This window comes from Electrona antarctica (genome assembly GCF_951216825.1).
Source record: "Electrona antarctica genome assembly, chromosome: 9".
Lineage (NCBI taxonomy): Eukaryota > Metazoa > Chordata > Actinopteri > Myctophiformes > Myctophidae > Electrona > Electrona antarctica.
In genome coordinates this window covers 45,474,895-45,493,470 of record NC_136790.1, presented here as the reverse complement: position 1 = coordinate 45,493,470, position 18,576 = coordinate 45,474,895, and the positions used below count along the sequence as shown (strand labels likewise).

General features: G+C 40.3%; 3 protein-coding genes across 5 annotated transcripts in view; 1 reads left to right on the top strand and 2 right to left on the bottom strand.

The window, feature by feature from the left end:
* Positions 1–14,253, bottom strand: part of bloc1s1 (biogenesis of lysosomal organelles complex-1, subunit 1) — a 31,543-nt gene extending 17,290 nt beyond the window's left edge. Inside the window, exons 1-4 of one of the 2 annotated variants that reach the window (XR_013790844.1) lie at positions 14,051–14,253; positions 13,094–13,166; positions 11,672–11,804; positions 10,356–11,249 (exon numbers count right to left, since the gene is read on the bottom strand). Coding sequence is in view for 1 of the 2 variants with exons in the window: in XM_079510567.1 (XP_079366693.1) it covers positions 11,139–11,249; positions 11,672–11,804; positions 13,094–13,166; positions 14,051–14,111 (378 nt within the window). In the remaining variant the exon portion in view is untranslated. Of the gene's footprint in view, positions 1–10,309; positions 11,250–11,671; positions 11,805–13,093; positions 13,167–14,050 lie in introns of those variants that run through there. The other variant, XM_079510567.1, reaches the window with a different exon arrangement.
* On the bottom strand, positions 1,335–3,724 carry rdh5 (retinol dehydrogenase 5 (11-cis/9-cis); the record flags this gene model as incomplete). The annotated part of the gene is made up of 6 exons (XM_079510289.1): positions 3,689–3,724; positions 3,468–3,506; positions 3,025–3,347; positions 2,432–2,690; positions 1,762–1,925; positions 1,335–1,555 (listed from the first exon to the last, which is right to left on the bottom strand). Exons 1-6 carry the CDS (start codon positions 3,709–3,711, stop codon positions 1,335–1,337), a joined length of 1,029 nt encoding a protein of 342 aa, XP_079366415.1. The 5' UTR covers positions 3,712–3,724.
* A 665-nt stretch (positions 14,254–14,918) lies between the features above and the next one.
* Positions 14,919–18,576, top strand: part of LOC306929163 (E3 ubiquitin-protein ligase Itchy-like) — a 44,876-nt gene continuing 41,218 nt past the window's right edge. For both annotated transcript variants that reach the window (XM_079509581.1, XM_079509580.1), the window contains exons 1-2: positions 14,919–15,079; positions 17,819–17,898. In XM_079509581.1, the coding sequence (XP_079365707.1) occupies positions 17,874–17,898 (25 nt within the window). In that variant the 5' untranslated portion in view covers positions 14,919–15,079; positions 17,819–17,873. The remainder of the gene's footprint in view (positions 15,080–17,818; positions 17,899–18,576) is intronic.

Sequence of the window (18,576 nt, the reverse complement as noted above, 5' to 3'; positions counted from 1 at the left end):
ACTTGACCTTTATTTTTCCTTCAATGTTTAAGAATTGTTTTCCAAATTACAGAACATAAATAATAAAGGTCAAACATGGTCATGTTAACAAACATTATAGTTCAAATATACAGGATCCCAATATGTTCTCTCATGTTGCCCAAATTCAAACAAACATTTTACAGACAAGAATAGTTTAGTTGTTATTGTATGTCAGATTTTGCACATACGGATCATGCAGGTGCAAACTTCAGTCCATTTTGTGGTAAAAGCAGACAAGTAGCAAGTATTTAGGCAAAAAGGGCACATATTTTAAGTATAAACTGAAACTCCAAGTCTGGTAAACACACAACCACAGACCAGCAACAATTAGTTTGAATGCACTGATTCAAAGCCATTATCATAATGTTCCCTTGCCCGGCCTACACAGTAAAATCCCCAGTGTTATTATTTCATCCATTTGTAACTCCAGAGTCTGTGTACTGTACAAATAGACAAATAGAATTACGGTACATTTATACACACTCAGAGCTAAAGTAGTAGTAGTAAAGGAGAAGAGTTTGGGACGCTCCACACGTCCCAAACTCTTCTCCCTTCTGGCCCCAAAACTGTGGAACGCACTTCCCGTTGCAATCAGAACTGCAGCATCACTCCCGATCTTCCGCCGTAGTTTGAAAACCCACCTTTTCAGACTCCACCATGGCCCATAGCACTTACCCTACCCCCTTAGACAGGACTTTTTTAGACTTAGATAGCATTTGAAACAGACCTATAGCATGTCATGTAGACAGCACAATAACAGTACAGCATAGTATAATATATATGTATAGCTTATATAGTGTCATTATATATAGATATGTTCTAGTTACGTTCTTAGCTTACGCATGTTTCTTGATAAATGCTGTTTATATATGTGATGTATTCCCATGCTTTTTGTTCTTGCTTAATGTAAGTCGCTCTGGATTAAGAGCGTCTGCTAAATGCCTAAATTGTAAAGTAAATACTCAACATTTTACAGTGTAACAGCCTTTTTGAGTGGTGCAAACCACTCCAACAACTGGCTTTGTACCCGTGTACCCGTGTTTGTTCGTACCAAAAAAACGAGCATGGTTGCTATGGTTAGCAACCAAAAAAACAAGCATGGTTGCTATGGTTAGTATGTGACGTCACTGACATCACAGATATCACGTCAGAGTGAATCAATCTCTATATAATCAATCTTTATAGTTATTCCTCAACAGACGTTCATTCATGCGGAGAGTACTTATGACACAGATGCTTTCCTGGTTCTAATGTACAGTAACTATAACAATAAATGTGTAGTTGCACCACTCAGTTCACACGGGTGTGATGTTTTAGACACTATGAGAAGGACGTGGCATCACCAATTTCAGCCCAACATCGACCACCCAGGAAGGCATATAAGATAGGGGGATCCAGAGAAATTTGGCATCCCAGCCGGCACTGTATCGGGTACGAGGGTAGGCAGCGGTCAAAGCGTGCTCCATGCAGTCGGTCACTTTGGACAGGTCAGAGTCGCAGACAGCGTTCATGATCAAACGCTGGATCTTAATGTCTGCAAATAGGAATCAACAATTTGAACATGTTGATCATGTTGCACAGCGTTTATATAGTGCTGCCAAATCTACCATTTTTAAATCATAAATTGTGTATATTATGATCGACATTAACAATAAGCAGTGCTGTGAGTGTAAAGTGTGAAGTTGAACCACCTCAAATACTGCTGTTGACTCATGTTGGTGTGCACTATAAGGTACTTACACTTATCAAGGTACTTGTCACCATAGCTGGCTTTGACTTCAGGGGTAAGCTGGTTCCACAGCCGATGCAGCTCTCTCTCAAGTGGTTCCAGGCTGGTTACTGCTGTCTTGAAGAAACCGGGCTCAATAATGCACACCTTGACACCAAAGTAGTCTATGTCCCTCCTGAAAGATGGATTGTTTGTTTGTGTATATATCACTGTATAGCATATAAGGCCGATGCACACCTCAATAGGCTGGTGACAGGTGCGTAGGGCAATAGAGCATATAATGAAAAGGGTATCTTTGTAAGACAAAGAAGAGGTCCCGCACACTGTCAGACACTTACCTCTTTATTAGGTCAACGTTTCGGTCGCTTAGACCTTCATCAGGACAGACAATTCTTTGTCTAATTCTATTTGACAACAGAATTGTCTGTCCTGATGAAGGTCTAAGTGACCGAAACGTCGACCTAATAAAGAGCAAATTTTTTTTGGCAAGTGTCTCTTCTTTGTCTTTCAAAGATGCCCTTTTCATTGTATATATCACTGTGCAATATTCCACATCAACACCTCAAATACATTTTAAGTGAATTATATTGTTCAATATGATTATGACTCTGACAATTGAGAAATGTCTCAGGGAGAAACTGTAATTATATGACCAGAGCCAGCTGATACTCTCCGGTTTACCTGAGGCAGTCTGAAAAAGATTCCACAGCAAACTTGGAGATGCAATATCCACCGCCATTCGCAGCGACCCTCCCCAGCACCGAAGCTACGTTCACGAGACGCCCGCGGCCCCGCTTGATGAGCGGCAGGAAGGTCATCGTCATGCCGATCACTCCGTTCATGTTAACGTTTAGTACGCCATGGAAATCCTCCACCCTCATCCACTCTGTGGGCCCCATGGGCAGTGCGCGTCCGGCATTGTTCACAAGACCCCACAGTCCTAAATGCGGAACAAAACCATTAAAGACAGAAATATACTACAGGGTTCAATTAGCTTGGGGGGAGGCATTGTTTTTTTTTGGCCAGTGGGGATATGTTTTATCCTTGTTCTGGTTAGACTGCATTAAATACATGCATTTCCCTTTGGGAAATACAGTCTGGTATGTTTGATTCAAAATCGGGGGGTAAAATTAGGTGCAAATTAGTTAAAAATTAAACATTTTCTTCTTTTAATTTCTAAAACAACAAAAAAAATACATGTTTTTGAGTTTGCAGGTTGGCAATGTTTGCTATTTGTTGAACGAATACATTGTTTCTTTCATGACATATCTCACCGTGGTTTCCAACCTCCTTCTTGGTCCACTCCATGGCTTTCTGCATGCTGTCCTGACTGGTCACATCTAGCTGAACAGTCTTTAAGTAGGGCCCAGTAACCCTCTTCAGATCATCAGCTCCCTTTTCTGTTAGACAGCCAGCCAGTACGCGGAAACCTTTACGATCAAGGTTCCTGCACAAGAGGTTTCCAAAGCCAGAGTCGCATCCGGTCACAAAGACGTACCTGTCTCTGAAATTGTTGATCTCCAAGCTGTCCCGGTACTTCCACACAAGAAACCACAGTATCAAAACGGCACCAACAACGTAGCACGTACAACCTTCCCTGTTGTACATGGGAGGGGGGGCAGTGGAAGTGTGTGAACATAGAAGCCCATTCACAATTAAAGATGCTCTTAGAAATTATATGAGTGTATTGTGATATGTTGCATTTTTGTGTGACCACCTTGGTGCATCAGAAGTCAATTTGGTTTCAGCCGAAAATCTGTATGGTGGGTAGAACAAAACAAAACGTGTGAACCGTGAATGTGATGTCCCCTGAGGGCCAAACTTTACATGTAACACTTTAAATAAAAAATAAATAACTGACAAAGAATCAAGTGGTCTAAAGTATAGGTCACAGGTTCAAAATCATAGTCCATGGTGTAGTAATTAGTATAATCTTACCCTAAAAGGTCGTAGATGCCCATATTGTATCCAGAGTGGTGGTTTATTGTCGACCTGTATGAGATTGTGTTTGTTGAAAGACAGTGTAATCATCATTAATCATTAATAATAATAATTAATCATTTACACCACTCAAAAATCACACCCGTGTGAACTGAGTGGTGTAAGGTCTTATATAGCCTGTCTGACGTAATGAAATCATGTCTGACGTAATGAAATCACACCCGGGTGAACAGGGTGAACATAGCAACCATGCTCATTTTTTCTGCACAGACTAACAAAGCCAGTTGTATATTTAGCTGTGAGAGGGCAGAACATTCATTTTAGAAGCTCCAGAGGATCTCGCTATGAATGTGACTTACCTTGAGATTGGCAATATATAATATACAAGACATGTTGTTTCTATAATATCATGCACAATCAAGAAACACTATGTAAAGTAATTGGCAAGTAATTGGGAGGTCAAAAAAGAAATACTAATGTCAAAACAGGGCTTGTTAAAAATATTGCTGGAAGGTTCATATTAACAGGACCATACAAAGCATCATATATTTGACAACAAAAGGTTAATCTAAGTAAAGAACAATACTGTGTACTTGAATCTTTACACAAGTATTTAAACCCTAGGCTGGGTGTGTCAACACCTGTTGTGCACAATCGATTCACAATATGACACAGGCTATCCCCTGATAGAGCCTCTGTCATGACAACAGGGATACCTGTCTCCACACAGAGTTCTGTATTCTGTATTTGTAATGGCCCTATTGTTTCTCAGGTGCCCTCCTCATAGGCCTCAGTGCTGAGGACCAAGAGCCTGTTTTGTTTGTTAGGGCCAAAACTACATTTAACTGGAGGTATGTTCTTGCGCAGGGAGCTTGTAAAGATCGACCATTTTTTATATTATGTATTATGTATCTTTATATTGTGGTTCTGACATCTTGTATTTATCAGGCTGGGGTACCGTCTGATGTTTGTCATGTTCAGTGTGTATGCCTATAGTTGCCTACTCCTTCGTCTTCCACGAGTCCCTGCATGTATGATTATGGTATACATGGTGGGAGCTAACAGTTTTGTTTTACAGGTTTAGCTCCTTTGCTGTGCTTGCCCCTTTTCTAGACTTCATTTTTTGTATTGTAATTTACTTTGCATTGATAACCAACTGCCCAATTAGCTGTTTGACTTAATTGTATTATTGTTTCTTGTGTACTCTGATGAGAACATACGGAGGCACCAACAGTTGTACTGCGGGGGAGAACTAACTGGAGGGCCCTTCCCCTCTCACTCACTTATTGTTGGTTGTTTGTTTTCATCGTATTTGTGTATTGTCATTTTGTATGTGATATGGACCCTGAGTCTGAAATAAAGTTTATACAATTCAACTGCCTGCTGCGTGTGTGTTTAGAGTGCACCTAAATATCCAGTGTGTGTGTAAGTGTGGTTTTGTAGTGTAAGTGTGTGGTTGTTGTGGATTTAAATAGTGTGACCCTCACCTGACTGACCTTCCTTCTCTCCTCCCCTGTCAATTATTGTTCCCCTCCTTTAAATTAATGGTTTTCACCCTTTTAAATATTAAATTGTACAGTATTAAATGCCTCTCACTCACTGCATGGCAGTGCATGTGTGTGTGTGTTTAGAGTGCACCTAATCACCCAGTGTGCGTAAGTGTGGTTTTGGCCCCAACAACAATGGGTTACAAACAAAACAGGCTCTTGGTCCTCTGCACTGAGGCAGCCTATGAGGAGGGCACCTGAAGAACAATAGGGCCATTACAAATACACATAATGATTTAAAGCATGGTTTAACTTCGAAACAACCCAATGCCTACCTTGCTCACACAAGTCAGTGCATACAGCCAAGCAGGAATGAATGACATGGCATAGGCTGTGTGGAGACAGGACTCCCTGTTACATGTGTAAGGCAAGCAGCTGAATAAGTTTCCCAGCACCAGGATTTAGAGTTCCTACAGCTGGCCCGGCTTGACTAATTGGCATACTGCTAGGCCCATAATGTATTTTTTTTCCCGTGGAACCTGAGGCTTGGCCCGGCCCGACTAATTGGCATACATTTTCAGGCCCGGCCCAAAAAGGTCGGGTCGGGTAGGGTCAGTTTTGGGCAGAATTTAAGAACTTTACCAGGAATAAGTAAAGGGAACAAAACCCAGCTAAAGGACAAATTTGTGCTCAGTGGAAGACTTGCTTATTATAGCCTATGCAATAGTCCTGAAGGCACATGAGAAACGGGCCTGTTTGCCTAATGCTCTTAGTGAACAAAGAGTGGCATTGGTGAGGATAGGAGCTGAAGAACGAGGGGGGCTTTGGGGGTCTATTGTTTTGTAACATAGTTGTAATGCTCGTGTCAGAGCAGTGTAAAGCTTTCTGCTGAAAAGTAATCCATTTTCAGGAATAGTAGTGTGGGAAAAATAGGAAGTTATTTTGAAATATCATCCATCCAATACATTTTCTTTCTTCGCAAATAGAGTATAGGCCTATATACTTGTTTGGAGATGCTTACATCCTCAAAGTGCAATTAAAGCACACCAATTGTTATTGACAAATGTGCATCAAATGGATGCCAAAGGATCCTGAAATTAGTTCTTCAAATAAAGGGGTATTTCAATATGTAGATTTTTGATATTTAGACCCTATTTAACCCATTGAACTTCAAACTCCATTTTAACCACTCGTATAAACATACGTCTCTCCTGGTTCTGGTGACATGAAGGGGATGTGTTTTTACAATTACAATCAATAATCTAGCTGCAAGCAGCAATAACGGGGGGCCAACACTGAAATTGAGAGACCGTAAATCCATAGCTAAACCTAACCAACCCTGACCTCAGTAAAATGTTAACCCAGCAAGCCAAATGACGCCATGATGACGTTATGATGACGGTGACTCCGGTGACGTTCAGGACTAGGCCAGATCACAGCCCATATGGGGATGATCTTTACGTCATTTCCAGGACGTCATAACCAGTTGAAATAATGGGCCAGATCTGACTAGTTATGATATGACTTGAGTTGATCTGGCCTCGATCTCTGTGATTCATCCAGGGACGTCCGTCTTAGTGGGCAGAATTTATGTTTGTTGAAATCAGGTGATATTCTGGGCCAGATCTGACTAGTCTTGGTTTGGCTTGATCCTGCCACAATCGAGACGTCACTAATTCGCCCAGGTCCTGACCGTGCTTGCTGGGAAACCTAACCTTTACCCAAAAAGCACCCAAAATGTATATTCTACAGAGAAGGTGCCGTCCTGATATGAGAGGATTCCCACCCTGGAGAATAGACTTTCAACAACACAAAACAGCCTTTGTTTTGGTGAGTGAGTAGCTTAGGCAGCGCTACCACTCTGGACCAGGGCTAGGAGGGTGTCACTCGTCTCATCTGGTACCCAAGAAGGCTGGCCCCTTGGGCGGGTCGAGCAGCCGAGCGACAACCCCCTCCCTGCACGGTTTGGCCTGAAGCGCCAACAGAAGAAATGATTCATAATTCAAAATAGTGAGTGATCTAAAGGTCAAGAGGTCAAAAGTCAGAGCATGAAACTTGTTCGGCATGAGGAGACGCAAATATGTGTATTGAAGATTTTTTGCTGACGGTCAAATGGGTTCATGAGCTATGCCTGTTAAAGTATTGCATTTTCAATTGAGTGCCATAGCGCCAGCCTTTAGCCAATGGTTGTGGGCTTCACTGTTTGGCATAGCCTTATACCATATTGCTGCGTTTCGAGAAAACCGAAGGAGTGGTGGAAGAAGAAGAACGTAAGCGACCATAGGTCCTTCGGGCTTGGACCCTTCATGAATTCAATCAATCAATTAATAATTGAAAATAAAACACAGTCACCAGAACCAGAACATTCTAACATGGTTCAAATGAAGATTGAAGATGAATAGGCTTCCATATGATAGAGGTCTCATCTAATATGAACATCTAAATATTGAATTAAGCAACTTAAAAACTGCACACAAAACCCTGAGTATAGATGTTAAAATGACCTTTAGGTTTCCATGTGGCAGCAATGCAAATTTGTTTAATTATTAGGCCACATTCATCTTAAAGGACCACTTCACCACTTTTCAACCTATCTTCATAAAATAGGTCCTCACTAATAATCATGATAAAATGGCGCAATCTTTTTCTACTCGGTCTGTGTCTCATAGGAGGGCTGTGGGCAGTTCAGAAACCGTCTTCCAGTGACATCATTGATGGGGAATACAAGCTAATAAAAACTGCAGGCTTTCTAGTCCTGAAAAGTTGCAATGTGAAAATGGAAGCCATTGTTCTCACGATAATGAAAATCTAAACATTTTGTAAAAAAAATCTTGTTTAAAAAATAATCTGCCTAATGATGATGTCACTGGAAGACAGTTTCTAAACTGCCCACAGCCCTCCTATGAGACACAGACTGAGTAGAAAACAATCGTGCCATTTTATCATGATTATTACTATTATATGAAGATAGGTTGAAAAGTGGTGAAGTGGTCCTTTAATGAAGCAAATCAAATATGTGAAATCAGATGCATTTAACTTGACATGACAATGTCAAGCAATATTAGTACATGGCCATTTCCAATTGTACATGGTAAACACTTCTGAACAACTACATGGAAATGATTTCACTAAACTTTAAATGATCTATTCAAATATCCATTCAATCAATAATTGAATCATGTTTATTGTTTGATACATTTCTCATGAAATCTATTATCCTACCTTTTCGCCCCCTTTTTTTTTTAAAGAAATCAAAATCCACAGGTTGTTCTCCGATCCTCGTCACCTTATTTCCCTGTTGGACTATGCTCCCTTCTTGCACCAGAGAAAGTGGCTGTAGAAAGGCTTTATCCTCAAGGTTTATCCCTTAAGACAAGTCCGCATTTTGTAATCCGCAATCCGTAAGCAATTGGTGTGTGTGTGTGTGTGTGTGTTTGCTCTTTCCCCAAAAAGGTGGAAGGAATTTCAGGATACTGACATCACATGTACAGTATGTAACTGAATCGAAGCAGGGATTTGTTACTGGCTTATTATACCACAATGAGTGAATGGTATAGGTTGCCATTACCATTTTACATTGTAGTTAAGAGGTGAACAGGGTTTATCAGCTGTGTGGTTTAGTATTTAACAGTTGAACAGGGTTCATCAGCTGTGTGGTTTATATACGTAGACGCACACATCCTTAGAATCACTGAGGGAACACAGTGCTCCCTGGAGTTATAAATGAAGGACAGTATAATAGTGAGAGTATAGTCCAAAGCAGATGAGTATTGGAAGTTTGGGGGTGTTGTAATTTTACTCTTGGTTACATTAAACCTGCACTATGCAATTTTCCTGTCCTACCCAAGACTTGAACCTGCATGGGCCTCCTGTGAAAGTGCTGAAATGTTTTACCACTCCCTGCTTGCGCAGGAGACATTTCATTTGGACCTTTTAGGTCAAACTTTGTGTCAAACCAGAAGCAGGATTGTGCCATATATGGTTGTGAGAACCATGAGGTGCAAGCATAATCAAAATGGCATTGAATGAGCTGGGCTCCAGCTAGTCTTGAGAGCACGTTTGTTGACGAAATAGAATCCTGGCCCCAAATCTTGTTTGATTGACTTCCTTGATCACTTTAGATTCATTCACAATTTTTCCACCCATCAGTTTGTTAAGAATACAGCCCAAATAATTAACCTCTTCTTAGATAATATACTGATGGAGAGTCCCCCCCCCCCCCCTCTGTTATATATATCGTAAACATCTTTCACAAATAAACAGCCGATTTGACGTTTGTGCTATTTGATCCATTATGCCGTAAATGGTGAGGGCGGGTTGAAATTGGGTTACATTGAAATCTCTTAGACTTATACTTATAAATGTAAAAATATTGAATGAACTCACATAAAGTACAGACTTGAGTGGTCTCTCTCAAGGACAGAGGGACAAAACATTTTATTTTGACTCCAAGGTGTTATGGGAACATGGTACAAAAGTACTTAGATGGATATATCACAAAACACAGGAGAATTTAAGACAACCGTCAACCACACAAGCCTGCATATAAAACCTTAATATCAAGGAGTGGGAACCAGTTATATTGGAATTGGAATTGGGTTTATTGTCATTGTTCAATGAAGTACAACGAAATTATGATGTGCTGAATGAATACATTATATATATTTTTTCCCCTCGAACAGCAGCTGCAAGCTGTTGACATTGATGACATGTTTACTGTCAATGGAATGGAGGCAAACAAGCTTAAAAACATGTACAGAATTATTACTGTACATAATTATATTATATTACTGCAAGGATGTGTTTGTTGCACAGCATTTGTGTATCTTTTCTTTTTTACTAAATTCATTAATATTCAGCCTGGCTTGTAGAGAGCTTGATTTTTCCCTGACACAATTTCCAAAATGTACTGGGTCAGATGTTCCAAAAAAATCTTCAGAGGAGTGGAGTGTAGCTAGTTAATAAAACGTAAAAAGAAAGTGAACTTTGGAGTGGTGGGAGAGCTCAGCTCACTGCCACGTGCATTGTTGTGACATACTAACCTTTCCTTACTGCGTTACACATTCCATGGATAGATTAATTGTATTCCCCTGCTCAAGCAGCACACACACACACACACACACACACAGCGAAAGAGTACAATTACTTTATTATTTAAAAAAGGCTGCATCACAAACATCCTATACCTTTTTCAAAGGCAGGATCTTCATCAGCATACATAATTTGGGGACTGAAGGGCCATACATACCAACATACTGTAGAAGTATAGCTGTTAGAAGGGGATATCACAACAAAGCATATGGAATGCCGTCTGTGGCCACTTAAACCTATTACAAGCAAATCACATTTTTGGCTACACTTTCACATATAAGCCAGCTAATGTACAACAGTTGATTCGTCACAATCAATCCGTTTATGAATATACTGTATGTGAAGCTACTGTACATGCATTCCAACTCCCACATCAATGGCAGGCCCATTCTTCTTAAAGGATAGACTTCACCCATTTACAGGACTGACATATACTGAGATCTCTATAATGGGCAACAGCAGCACACTTCCAAAGTCCATTACGTTTTCTTTACACTCAACACAAACACCCTGGTGAGATAATCAGAAGCACAATAACATTTCTGACAGCAAAAGCTAACCCAGCGCCAAGACAAATTCTGTTTAGCATGAATGCCCCCCCGTTAAGTATTTCAACAGAAACAATAAAATGGCATTGAGGTTGTGAGCAATTCAGTCTCAACGACTATATCATTTGTATTTAGTATTCCAACAGTAACAGGCCCAATCTAGCCGAGTTTGTGAGAGACATCAAGACTCCGACTCATCAAGAAAGTCTTTATGTCCACCCTGGTTAGGGTCTCCTGAGACCTGAACCAGACTTTGATGAACTCGTGTTTCATTCCAGTGCGGTGTGTTTCAGTCTGACAGAGGTCTTTTCCCTAGAATGTCTATGAGGAGGCAGACTGAAGTTGGCCTTTGTGCACGTACTCCAGAGCAGTGGCAATGGTCCTCATGTCCATTTCAATGCTGCGTGCCCAGTTCTCCACATCCCCAATTTCCTGTTAAACAAGGGTATACATGAACATAGAACGAGGTTTATGACAGTTGTTGTGCACATGTAGGGTATTAGCCCATTTTGGACTGAGGCCGATTCTAAAAAAAGCCCTCTAAATCCTGACCTAAGCTTTCTGAAAAACTTCAAATATTTATATAGCAGCATCAAAGTTTTTTTAATTTTTGAATACTGTACATACTGTACAGAACCCCAAGAGGGGTTCCCGTCCAGAAGGGTTAGAACACCAAAAGGGGTTAGGATAAACTATTCATTTCTCATAAAGCTTTTGGCTATGTTTGAGGAAATAGTTTTGAGGAAATAGTGTCAATTGCTACCACAAGGGGTAGCAATTGACAAAGTTTCCAGGTGTCAACTCAAGACACTCTTTTCCTTGAGATGTTTTTTGTTGTTGTTGTGTTGACCCACCTTTAGGGCCTGATTGAAGCCTTCCACCATACTGATCCATTGAGCGGTTTGCTTGGAAAACTGGCTGGCCTGGACTTGGAGAGTCTTCACCTCATGGTCCAGCTTACGTTGGTTCACGTATGCCTGAGCCACCCTGGAATTAAATGGAATAATTCCTTTGAATAAATACGTTCCATGTAACGTATCGTGCTAGGATGCTTCCTTATGCCCTTTGAGTGTATAGTACATACAACTATACACTTAAAACATTTAAAGGCATAAGGAATTTATACATACATACATTTGACCACAGTGCTTTGTGCTTTACGAACAGGTAACAGATTGAATTGGGGATGGGTGACAGACTGAGACCGCCTTTATAAAGAGTGCACTACTGGTATTCTCAATGATATACCATTTTTAACAGAGGATCTGATTGAATATGGATGTGAGGAGTAATAGATATCAAAGTAAATACATAAATACTCAGATAAAGCAAGTGGTCAGTAACAACTTTTGAAATATTGAGTCCCTTGGCAATCATGAAATCTAAATTGTGCCACCGTGGGCCTTTGGCCCATTTCACAATGCTGAGACAGTCAAACACGTGCCAAAAGTTAGCAGCGTTGTGACTCGTGGCATAAGTAGGCACAGGTCTACGTCACTTAACTTCTAGCGTATAGTCTTGACTGTGATGAAATAGTAGATACCTTTGTTTAGGAAACGGTTTTGAGCCATTAAATCCTTTCTATAAAAAGGGAACGTCCTAAACAATGGTCTCTCTATATACAACTTAACTGTTGATCTTTAAGCTGACTGATTTGGCTCCCATTACATGTTTCACAATTATTTTCTAATCTTTCTTGTTTAACATTTGCCATTGTTACGTTAAGCCTAGTAGTGTACTGGCACTGGCATGCAAGGAATGGACTGCTTTATTCATGTCCAAGCACTGCAAGGAACCCTGCATAGCCCGGCTGAGCCCACACATATTTCAATGTAACTTCAACTATATTTTCACACACTGCAGACAGTATACATATATGCCTGGATTGTGGATTGTATATATTATTCAGGGTTATTCGATTCACTGGTTAGGGAACACTAGGCCAACGCAATCTGCTCACAGATTAGAGAGATCACGTTTTAAGATACAGTATATTCACACATGGTCCCAGATTACTTGGAACATTAACCAACCCTTACTATGAACAGCTACTTTGGGGTAGGCTTTGACATTTAATTAACAGGGGCCAGTTCAGAGTTTTGATGATTGATTGAAAATTGTATTAACAGTTTGTAGAACGACAGTACATGTCAATACTAGCTGTATTGCACCAGGAAACAGCAGGAAAGGCACTAAGACTTGTTTACATCAGGGTCCTCACATTTTCAATGCATAAGATGCAAATTCACATTAAGTGAGGAATTATAATTTGTTACCCAACGTTGAGGTGGTCCACCAGGGCTTCTGTGAGGCAGGTGGCTGCAGCAATAGCCTCGCGCCTACGTCTCTCTGTGCAAGACAAAAGATTAAACACAATAAATAGAATAATTTGTGTAACGAAACACGCTCTAGTTTATTGATAGAATTAACAGTTTTCAGGAAAAAAAGCACAGTATCAATAAACAAGGTATGCTAGAGCTAGAGCAAACCAAAAGGACCCCCAAATTGACACTAATTATCCCGCAGACCCCCCATTTGAAAAGACATGCCACGGCTCAGTGATTTTCAACCAGTTTAATTTCAAGGACCCCCAGTTTTACATGCATTTAGGCTACGGACCCCCATTTAATGGAATTTCTATCTCTGGGACCCCAATTTATATTGTAAAATCAATGTTAATTTAACTTTGAGAGTGTACAAATGGAACCATATGGACCCATTTGTACACTCTCAGAGTTACAGACCCATAACCATAATTAAGGGTCCATTAACTCCATTTGGTTCCAAACTATCATTTAGCTGGGTACCCCCTGGAACTACCTCAAGGAACCCTGGGGGTCCCCGGACCCCACTTTGGGAACCACTTAGCCCCTCTTTTACGAGGGTTCCAAGAGGGGCTAGGAACCACTGTGCTAGAGGATTTAAACCCAAGAAAGCCATACTCAATTAATCGAAACATTTAATGTTTGACATGCAAATTGTATTAAATATTCAGTACTATGCCAGGTCAATAGATTTTACGTACGCCACTCAGCTCTGTAAATGCCGATCTACAAGCTCACGACGAGTTGCAAAGAGACGCATCGTGGACTCGTAGATCGGCTATTTTCGGTGCGTGCTACCGTCGTACGGCGAGGCATAAGCGTCTTGTTTTTAGCACTAGAGAATGATATAGGCTAGCAAGTTAGCAATTAAGCCGCAACTATTGCTTCTTTCTTCTTTCTGCCACTCACCTTGAAGCTCCTTTCGCTCATTCTGCTTCGCCTGGTGCTCCTTCAATAAACGAGATAGCATGTTCGCTTTATTTCTACTATTTCAGATTAGAAACTCTTCTCGTGTATGTTTTGGTGAGCAGGAATTAAGCTGCTATCGCTATTAGTGTGACTTGTCTGGTATCACGAGACTTGGCTAAATTGGCTGCGCGAGCGGCACGGAAGTGACGACACGACAGAGAACAGTACAGAAGACAAATAAAAACAAATAAAAGCTATTTTATTTAAATTGTTATGTAATTATTTCATTACAATCATAAATGTGAGATTTGTGTGCAATAATCACATTTTACCATAGTAGTTTTTAGTTTACTTTTTTGTTTTTGTTATTTTATCAATATCATACAAACATACAACAAACCCAGCACCACCACAACAACAACAAATAAACATAAAATAAAGATACTGTACAGTACTAAATGTACTGTACATTTAAGTACAATTTTGAGGTATTTGTACTGTACTGGAGTATTTAAAATTTCCTTATGTTGTGACTCAGCTTGTAGAAAAGATTTTTGATACATTTTGAAAACTTGAAATGGGACATTCAGCACAATGAGTACTTTTACTTTAAGTACATTTAAATAAAATAAAATAAAATAAAATAAAATAAAATAAAATAAAATAAAATAAAATAAAATAAAATAAAATAAAATAAAATAAAATAAAATAAAATAAAATAAAATAAAATAAAATAAAATAAAATAAAATAAAATAAAATAAAATAAAATAAAATAAAATAAAATAAAATAAAATAAAACAAAACAAAACAAAATAAAGGTTGCTCTTCTTCTGGAGCACCTGCGATGACAGCCAAACATGACCGGAAGTAAGTGTGTGGATTGAGTGGAGTCAGTGGAGTGGCAGCCAGGCTGCCTGTGACTGTCTGTCTGACTGACTGACTGTCAACAACCTGACAGACAACAACAACACGCATCTAAACAGCGGTGGACGACGCTCCGTTCATCACACATAACACTTATATCTCAGGTATGAGCGACGTCGTTTGACTTCGAGCGTCGTGAGATGTACCCGATGGAACGAAGGATCAAAGATAACGTCATGTACCCGTGTGTGTGTGTGTGTGTGGCGTTAGCTTCTTTTTAGCTCGTTGATAAACAGCTAACAGCCGGGGTCGGTGTGTTGTGTGGCGCGTCAGCTAGTATAGTGTCCTATGCCCTCTCCTTTGCCATCTTTGAGCTTTCCTTTCCGTTACCGCCGCTCGGATCGCTGCTAAAGCAACGTTTTAACATTGAATAATGAATGTGTCCATGCTAGCTGGCTGGCTATAGCTGCCTATGCTAATGTAAGCTGGAATCGGGTGTGAATGAGCTTGTTTCTAAAAGATCTCTGGATTATCTTCTGTGTTTAGCTAACGTTAGATAATAGCTTTACTTAAGTGACGTAACTAAAAGATCTTTCCACACATTGCCCCCTCACAACAAAGACACTACCATGTTGTGAGTCACAAGTATACATGGTAGTGTCTTTGTTGTGTATAGTCTAGTAATAAATCAAGAAATAAAGGGGTTAAAATGTCAAAGCAGCCTTTATGCACCTTCACCTATATACTGGGATTTTCAGTTATGACATGACTCACAGGAGCTTAAGTGACTGCTTTTAGTTTAAGCCAAGAAGTCAGTGTGTGTAGTGTGTAACTGTGTACAGTAACTAATCCTAAACTTATCCTAAACCTTTTTTATTTCAAGGACCCCCTGCAGTGTTCTCTATTGTTATTTTAATCTCTGGGACTCTACTGATCAAATTGTACACTCCCAGTAAGGTGTCCATTTGTAACTAGTATGTGTCATAACTGGGATTCCCTGGAACCCCCTCGACCCTGTGGATCCCGATACAGTAGTATACTACTAGAACAAGTTGACAGAATGCCATCATAGATCCAAGACCACATTGTGTTGATGTGCCGTTGGCAATTGTTGTTTGTGAGAAACAATCCATGCAAACTCAAACAGAATACTAGAGATGAACTATAGCCCTAGAATGTCTCTGATGTTACATACATTTGATGTATTGCCCAATACAGAGCCATAGATCGGTCCTATATCGGCACACAGTTGGCAGGCATAAATGTGGTCTGTGCTCCATGTGCACTCGCACAATAAATAATTCCAAAAAACTTGGAGTCAGATATTGTCCTTTAGTTTCATATCCATGTGAAACTTCTGGCTCCAGTTTTTGACGAGCTTCACACAGAAGACATTCTCTCCGGGCGAGGGGCCCGGACCGACCGATGGACTGAATTTAACAAAACTTCCTTTGGGAAGCACAAAGTTCACAAACGTCATCACAAATTGTCCAGGGAAGCACAAATGTTTGGGGCACACAATTGGCAGGTGGTGTGATTTATAATTACCCAGCACCAATCGAAATGCACCGATCAATTGTGTGCCCCAAACACTTTGTGGTGATCAGAGGAAGTTTTGATGAATTACGTCCATCTGTCATTCCGGGCCCTTCGCCCGGAGAGAATGTCGTCCGTGTGAAGCTCGTCGAAAAATGGAGATATTTGACTAAACACATGTCATTGTCAAGAACACTTGTTGCATAATAATGCTGTCTCCTGACTAGCCTCAATTTGCAACACTAGATTCTTTTTAATAATGGGATGAATCTAGAGTTGCAATACCCTCCATTGACAGCCCATTGATCCAAATCGAAATTCCGGTCTGCTTGTATTAAACGATGATAAACTCACCAACATTGCAGCTGTAGGGCAAGCTTGAATCCTCTTTCAAGCCAAAGCGTTTGTTTTATAAAATAGACATGTGATATAGACATGTTATGAGCTATTTTCTGTCAAAAGTGTTGGAAGCACTGGTTTTTATTAACGGGTCGTGCTGCTGCCTCCTGCATTATCTGCAAATTCGAAACGGGTGGTACGCAGGGCCATTCAGTGACTTCCACAAACGCTCCCAAACTCCAACGCAAAAATGATCACCTGCACAGAATAAGCTTGCCCTACCTACAGCTGCAATGTTGGTGAGTTTAACATCGTTTAATACAAGCAGATCGGAAATTTGATTTGGATCAATGGGCTGGCAATGGAGGGTAATTTGCAACACTAGATTCATCGTCCCATTATAAAAACAATCTAGTGTTGCAAATTGCGGCTATCTCCTGACAATGAAAGAATAAACAGTATATATACACTAGTCCGCTCGGGCGATGCAGTGGTAAAGTCAGGTGACTCAGTCAGTAGCATTACATACAGCAGTGACAGCCCACAGAAATGTGTGTAGGGGAATTAATTGCCATAACAATAACATCTTAATTTGGAGAGAAAAAGGGGAGACTGTTGTTTGCATTGGTTGAAAGTACGTGTGTTTGAATGGAGCACCTCTCACTTCTTGTTATATTAGTCTGATCTACTTTTTAAAAGAGAAGTAGGCTGAACAAGTACAATCTGTCTTTTAGTCAGTGCCACAACAAATGTGTCACTGTTAGAGGTTGAGGAGGTACAGTAGGCTCCTTCTGTCTATTCGGTCCTTTTCTTTTAATGACTTTTTGAGTATCACAAGATGTATATTTCTTTGATCACTAGTCTCCCTGCACTTCAATAATTGGATTGCTTGCTTGACTAGTACTCTATGTACAGCCAGGCTCTTGTCTGTTTTACATTGACTGTGGCAACGAAAGCCTAATCCTTTTTAAGTAGGTTACCTGTCTAGAGTGTCTCTGTGTTTACATGTGTGATGTCATTGGTTCTAGGTTTTGCAGGCCATCTCTGTGTAGCCAAAGAAGGCTGCAGTGTTATGGCTTTGCCATGAAGGCCCAGTTACAAGTCACCGGTAAGTGTACTGTCCAGTAATTATGTCCCAACTTCTATGTTTATTTTGTCCAGTATACTGTTCTTTGAAATGTGGCTATTGGTGAACATGCAGACAGTCATTCCTCTTTATGTTAACTCAATGCTGATGTCATAGTGATAGCAGCAAGGAGTGGCATCACCTGACCTCTGAGGTACGGACCCTCCCTCCCATTTAGTTAATGGCAAGATGGCTGCGGTCTGGTCAAGTCTCTGATTTTATTGCCCCTCTTCTAGTCTGATGGACTTGGAAATGGGTTGTATTATTGTTCTGGTTACACCCCTTCCCTTCAGGAAGTGAGGACAAGGTGCAACAGCTGAACAAACCAGGTGTTCAAATTAATTGGCAAGTTTTCACGATTACATTCTGTATTGTGAAACATAAAAGAGCAGACCTATAGTACACCTTTTAGTTTAACGTGCATGGAAAAGACCAAGAACCGACTAACGTTGAACAGGGGTCCGTGAAGGTTATTGCATGTGTTGCAATACAGGATTTGTTGATTTTTCTTTTAAACATTTTCTTTCCACTAGTTGAGAAACAGTGAAGGTCAAGAAATTCAACAGAAAAAGGGAGTTAGAATCTCAAGAGGGGGAAGTGCACCGGACTGTCTGGTTGAGTCATTATTACTAGCATTGGTTGAGAAACTGTTGGATGTAT